The sequence below is a fragment of the Lepidothrix coronata genome, unplaced genomic scaffold, assembly GCF_001604755.1.
Source record: "Lepidothrix coronata isolate B3197 unplaced genomic scaffold, Lepidothrix_coronata-1.0 Scaffold21, whole genome shotgun sequence".
Classification (NCBI taxonomy): Eukaryota; Metazoa; Chordata; class Aves; order Passeriformes; family Pipridae; genus Lepidothrix; species Lepidothrix coronata.
The window spans coordinates 2,306,405-2,312,702 of record NW_016690201.1 but is presented as its reverse complement, the minus strand read 5'-3'; the positions used below and the strand labels follow the sequence as shown (position 1 = coordinate 2,312,702).

Here is a 6,298-nt window from a genome sequence, read left to right as displayed (position 1 = left end):
AACTTCACCCTGTGCCTTATCCCCCCTCCCCAGGCCCTGTCCTCTATCTCTAACCCCTGTCCCTGGGCACGAGCTCCCTGTCCCCAACCTTCTATACCCCACTGCAGGCCCCCACTACCCTCTCTCAGACCATGACCCATGTCCCCAGGCCCAGTCTCACTCTCCAACCCCAAACCACCATCCTCCACCTTCCTGTCCACTCTCTCATCCTCCATCTCTGCTCCGTCTCCCATGTCTGTCCCCTCTCCCCGCACTCCCGTCCTCCATCCTTTCCCCATCCCCCACCCCCTATCCCCATCCATCTCTGTCTCCTCTGCCCTGTTCTCCCATCCCTGCTCCTGTCCCCCACCCCCCATCCCCACTGCCTCTCCCTTTGCCTGTCCCTGTGCCTACACTCCTGTCCTATCCCCGCCTCTTCTCCCAACCCCGCCTCCTGTTCTCATCCCCGCCTCCTGTTCCCATCCCGCTGCCTGTCCCCATCCGCCTGCCCGTCCGTGTCCCCCTGCCCATGCCCCCAGCCCCTCCTCACCGTCCTCCTCACCCTCCTTCCTCTCTCCCTCCCTCCTTCCTCTCCCTCCTTCCTCTCCTTCCCGTCCGCTCGCCCCGCCCGGCGGCTCCCGGCGGCCCCGGCGGCTGCGGGGGCCGGTCCCTATGTCGCCATGTCTGGGGCCCCGGTGCGGGTGCTGCTGCTGGGGCCGGTGCCGTACGCGGAGGCGCTGCGGGTGCAGGAGCGCTGCGTGGAGGCGGCGCGGGCGGCGCGGGGCCCGGCCCCCGCCGCTGGGGCCCGGGCGGGGCGGGGCGGCCCCGCTCCCTTGCGCGGTGACAGCGCGGTGCCCGCGGAGGGCGCGGTGCGGGGCCCGGCTGCGCTGCCCGGTGGCGGCGCGGTGCCCGCGGAGAGCGTGGTGCTGAGCGAGCCGGCGCACCCCGTGTACACGTGGGGCTTGCGGGGCGCGCCGGACGCGGCGGCGGCGGTGGCGCTGCGGGGGACGGGCGCGGGGCTGGTGGCGGCGCGGCGCGGCGGCCACATCACGTTCCACGGCCCCGGGCAGCTCCTCGCCTTCCCCGTGCTCGACCTGCGCCGCCGCCGCCTCCCGCTCCGCGGGTACGTGGCCGGGCTGGAGGCGCTGGTGCTGCGGCTCTGCCGCCGGCTCGGCCTGGGAGCCGCCCGCGCCCTCCCGCCGCCCTTCACCGGAGTCTGGATGGGCGACAGCAAGTTGTGTGCCATCGGTGAGCGGGGGCACGGGGCAGGGAGCGGGTGTGCCCGTGTGCACCTCTGCTCCGCAGACAAGCTGAGAGATGGGGGTGTTCAGCCTGGAGAAGAGAAGGTTCCAGGGATAAGTTGGAGCTCCTTCCAGTGCCTGAAGGGGCTTCGAGAGAGCAGGAGAGGGACTTTGGACAAGAGCCTGGAGTGACAGGACAAGGGAGAATGGCTTCTCACTGCCAGAGGGCAGGGTTAGATGGGATATTGGGATAAAATATCTTGTGTACCCAGTTCTGGGATATTGGGAGTAAAAATCTGTGTCCAGTTCTGGGCTCCTCAGTACAAGAAAGACAAGCGACTGGAGAGAGTGCAGTGGAAGCCAAGAAGATGATTGAAGGACTGGAACATCTCTCTTAGGAAGAGACTCTGGGATCTGGGCCTGGTTAGTTTGGAGAAGACAAGACTGAGAGGGGATCTCATCAGTCCATACAAATATCTCCAAGGGGTGTCAGAGGATGGTGCCAGGCGCTGTTCAGTGGTGCCCAGTGACAGGATGAGGGACAGTGGCCATAAACTGAAACATAGCACCTCAGCATGAGGAAAACCTTCTTTCCATGGAGGGTGGTAGAACACTGGAACAGGTGCCCAGGGAAGGCATCCTCACCTCGTACCCTGCACTTATTAGGCCCTTGCACCCATGGCTGGGTGCCTGCAGCCTGGTCCCCAGCCCTGCCCCCTTCCCCGTCCCCCTCCACAGCCCCACATCCTGCACTCCTTCCTGCAGCCCAGCACCCCCAGCTGGGCTCTGCCACCTGGGTTTGGGGTTCTGCAGGCCAGACCCCCCCTTTGCAGCACAGCCCTGTGTCCAAGCCCATGGAAACTCCAGCAATGGGAGGTACTGGAGGATGCACACCATCTGTTCCAAAATTGGAGAGTCTTCCTCTAGGCTAGGGTTTTTCCCTTGCAGAATTGGGGAGCACAAAATGCAGAGGGGAGGATATTTATAGTGACCTGGGCAGTGTAGTCACTAAATATCTCACACTGGGATGTCCCTGGTGATGGGTGCTGATGGGTGGGTGCTTTTGGCCCCTGCAGGTGTGCACTGTGGCAACTACATCACCTCGCATGGGCTGGCACTGAACTGCTGCACTGACCTCACCTGGTTTGACCACATCGTCCCCTGCGGGCTGGAGGGGAAAGGTGTCACCTCGCTGAGCCATGAGTTGGGGCGGCACATCACCGTCGACCATGTCCTGGAGCCCTTCCTCGACTCCTTCCAGGAGGTGTTTGACTGCACCTTGGACTTTTCAGGGGATTAGGACTGTCGTGGTGCCTTGGCCTGGTGTTTTGGCAAAGCCATGGCATGGCTGATGGACATCGTGGCAGCCACCTGGGGCTTTGTTGTGAGACAAGAGCTCTTTTGCCTTTGCCTGTAGACTCTGCCTGGATGGTGGCACAGAGGTTTAGGCTGCTGCTTAAACATCCAAACCTCCCCTGGGGCTGTTCTCCCCAGGCCCCTGGGACTCCATCCTTCAGCTGAGACCATCCCTGTGTCACTTGCTGGGGAAATACCCAAATAGGTGCTTTTGTGGTTTTTTTTCTGCTGCTCTCCCCGCAAAAGCCAAAATTTGGGTGAACACTCATGCACTAGCTGGACCAGAGGAACAGGAACTGGCGGGTCGAGCATCCTTCCCTTGCTGATGGGTAAAAAGAGGCAGATTTTATATAAAGAGACTTGCTGGGAACTTTTGCTGCCAATCGTTTGCTAGTTTATTTACCTCGAGACTTTATGAATAATGACCTTTTTCTCACCTTGAACACAGAGAAATTCTCACCCTGGGGTCAGGGAGAGTGGAAAATGGCTGTAAATGGTGGTTAAAAGGCTACTGGAGTGATGTGAATGTAGTGGGAAAAGCAGGAGGAGGAGGGAAAGGGGTCGAGGTGCCTGAGGAGAGAAACTATGGCTGTCATGGACCCTGTGGGACCACGCAGGATCCTGGCTGGGTGATGGGGTCCTGCTCCCCCTGGGTCTGTGCTGGAGGAGATGTTGTTGGGGTCCATGTTGCCACTTCTGACATTGCTGTCCCAGCCACAGCATCATAAACTGATTTTAATTGACAGGGATAAGAAAGCCCCGTGAGACTAAAGTCCCCACATCCTGCTCCAACAAGACCTGACCCCCACCCACAGCCCCTCACCACTGCTGTGGGCCTTCTTTCTTCCTCACAAGCCTTGGGGTTTCTCTGCACCTGCCCTCAGGGTTCTGGGTGGACCAAGGGTGCAGCTGGGAGCAATGGGGCTGGAAAACGAGAAAAATCCCATTTCATGGAGCAGGCTCAGCTCTGGGAGGGAATGGCGAGCGGGGAAGAACGTGCCCAGGCAGGCTTGGTGCCAGTGTCAGGGCTCGGGGACAGACGGATGAGGAGGGACAGGAAAACGTGACCGGCAGCGTGTGCTGGAGGGGAAACGCGGAATCCAGCTCTCCCGGCCCCATAAGGCCCCCGGTATCTGGCTGGGATGTGGAAGAACCCTTGGGGTTGGGGACAGGCTGGTGGCCCGTGGCGGGGCTGGGTGGCTGTGGCAGGTGGCTCTGCCCGGGAAGGGGAGGAGACTGGCGGCACTCCCAGCCCGGCCGCATCCCTTCCCACCGCCCGCGATGCTCAGTCTGGCTCAGCCTGGCAGCAGCGCAGGCAGGGAGGGCACCCCGGGTGAGTGCGATCTTCCCTTCCCACTTCCTGGCCCCCGTTCCCCTTCCTGGCCCCATACCTTCCCTAAGGTGGGTCCCCTCATGCTGCATCCCATCTGCAGTTATCCTACTGCAGGTCTTGCCCTAAATCTTTCAAGTTCAGCCTCCTCCTGCTTCAAACTTTTCTCTAAGTCAGGAAGGCAGCCGGATCTGAGCCCATCGTGGCTGCTCAGCCCCTTCCTACTCCTCTTCGCTACTGGGGTCTCATCCTGAGAGGTGCACACTCAGTTTGGGGTGACCTTTTTGGGGGGGATCAGCTGCCTGTGCATGGGGTAGAGCTGCTGGTGCTTGGGAGCAGGAGGGAAAAGGGTGGATACCTGGGGGGGCGACAGTGGTTTGTAGGGCCAGCATGTCCCAAAGGACAGCACACGTGGGGGACTGTGTCCTGGTGTCCCTTCCTGGCCCAGGCAAGGGAAGGTGCACAAGGGCACAGAGGGGGCATATGGAGGTCCAGAGGGTGCTGGCAGAGGGACACAATGTCCAAAAGGGAGGCGGGTCAGAGGGGGTCTGGGACCCCTAGGAAGGGAGGTTTAGGGCAGCGACCCCTCGATATGTGTCTACAGGGGTGTGTGGGGAGCTGTGCCAGCTCTGCACCCTGCAAGGGAACAGGATATGTGCCTGCCATCCCCACACATTCCCAGGGAAAGCAGACTTTGAAACCAACCGTCCTGGCCCCCTGGGTCAGCTTTGTCCCATTGTCCTCACAGGACACATGAGAGGGGGTCAGGCAGCTGTCTCAGAGCCCTGGGAACTTTATTCCCTCTGAAGAAGGACTGAAATTTAAAGAGGGGGCTGCCAGGAATGCAAAGGGTTTTTGTTGCACAGGAGGTGCTTCAGGGATCATTTTTGGGATCATTGTCTCATCCAGCAGGACATCCTGGGAGCTGCCCCACCACAAGGGCAGCCTGTTATGAGTCTCCCTGTCCTTTCCTGCAGCCTAGAGAAGGACATGGAAGAGAACAACCAGACGGAGACCTGGCACCAAAGCCTGCAGGCTATGCTTAACACCTTAAACCAGACACTGCACGGGGTCATCCTCTGCCCTGCTGACCACTCTGCCACCACTGCTGCTGCTACACAGAACACCCACCTTGGCCATCCCGGCCGGAATGACAACGCCTACATGTACATCCTCTTCGTCATGACGCTCTTCGCTGTCACGGTGGGCAGCCTCATCCTGGGATACACCCGCTCCCGGAAGGTGGACAAGCGCAGTGACCCGTACCACGTCTACATCAAGAACAGGGTCTCCATGATCTGAGCCTGGCCCTAACGCCTTGTCCCCACAGAGCCAGTGGGTTTGGGGTCAGGTTGCTCTGCATGTCCCACTGTCTGTGGGATGTGGCAGTGTTGCCAGCCCCAAATCTCCTGGGAACCCCCACTGTGGAGATGCTCAGCCCTAGTGTGAGCAGCACCAGGATATCCTCACCAGGATACAGCTCCTGGCTGGCAGGAGCTGGCAGAATGCAAGCCACAGGCAGGTCCTTGTCCTGCAGACCCACCTTGACTGAGCCCCATGGGGACAGGGATGGTAAAGGCAGCTCCTTTCCCACCTGCTGAGGCTGGTAGGGGTCTTCCAGGAGAAAAATTTCCCGTCTTCTGATGCCTACTGGATCAACCAGCATTGACCTCCATGGGCTCCCAGCAACTGTGTGACATGGGCTTTTCTGGTGCTGCAACCCTGTAATTTTTGAGCTGGTCTAGGCCCTGCTTTTCTGACAGGGAATTAAAGGAGGTGGCGGGTTCCAGGGTGGTTGTGTTTGCTTCTTCTCTGAGTAGAGTCACTGCTGGGGGCAGTCCATGGGGCACCGCTCCGTGCCAGGGCCCCGGAGATGCTGGAATGGCTAAACTTGCTCCCTGTGTGCTACCAAGGTGGGTTTAAGGGCAATCCCTGGGTCACAGGGATAGCGTCACAGCCCCTATGATGGGAAAGTTCCTGCAGGATAGAGCAAGCCCTACTACCCAAGGAACTGCTTTGTCTCTGCTGCTGTCTGTAGAGTGTTGCTGGAGCCGTGGGCACACGGCTCAGCATGGCCTGAGCCTGGCTGGAGTCGTGTGGCTCCACGCATCTCCAAAGGTCTCTCCGAGCTCCGGACGGTGATGCTGGAGTTTTTCCTGCTTCCTTCCTGCTGTCAGCTGTAGCTTTGGCCTTTTGTACTGCAGGTCCCAAATGTGTTTTCCACAGGGTCAGGGCGCAGTGATGGACGGGAAAGGGATGTTCTTGGGTCCTGCTTGGCTCCTTGGCTTTGACTCTGCTATTAAGCTGGCTGGATTTGGCTCTGGCCTGTGGAGTGGCCGGTGTCCAGGACAGTGAATGTCCCTGTCCTTCAAAACAGGCTGTGGGGCAGCAC

The 6,298-nt window shown here is 60.1% G+C and overlaps 2 protein-coding genes across 2 annotated transcripts; both read left to right on the top strand.

Annotated features, from left to right (window-relative positions):
• The first annotated feature begins 659 nt into the window (after nucleotides 1-659).
• On the top strand, nucleotides 660-2,961 carry LIPT2 (lipoyl(octanoyl) transferase 2 (putative)). Its single transcript, XM_017807874.1, has 3 exons — nucleotides 660-778; nucleotides 887-1,227; nucleotides 2,297-2,961. Exons 1-3 carry the CDS (start codon nucleotides 660-662, stop codon nucleotides 2,518-2,520), a joined length of 684 nt encoding a protein of 227 aa, XP_017663363.1. The 3' UTR covers nucleotides 2,521-2,961.
• Nucleotides 2,962-3,714: 753 nt separating this feature from the next.
• KCNE3 (potassium voltage-gated channel subfamily E regulatory subunit 3) lies at nucleotides 3,715-5,693 on the top strand. The gene is made up of 2 exons (XM_017807889.1): nucleotides 3,715-3,909; nucleotides 4,884-5,693. Exons 1-2 carry the CDS (start codon nucleotides 3,719-3,721, stop codon nucleotides 5,206-5,208), a joined length of 516 nt encoding a protein of 171 aa, XP_017663378.1. The 5' UTR covers nucleotides 3,715-3,718; the 3' UTR covers nucleotides 5,209-5,693.
• The last annotated feature ends 605 nt before the right edge of the window (nucleotides 5,694-6,298 follow it).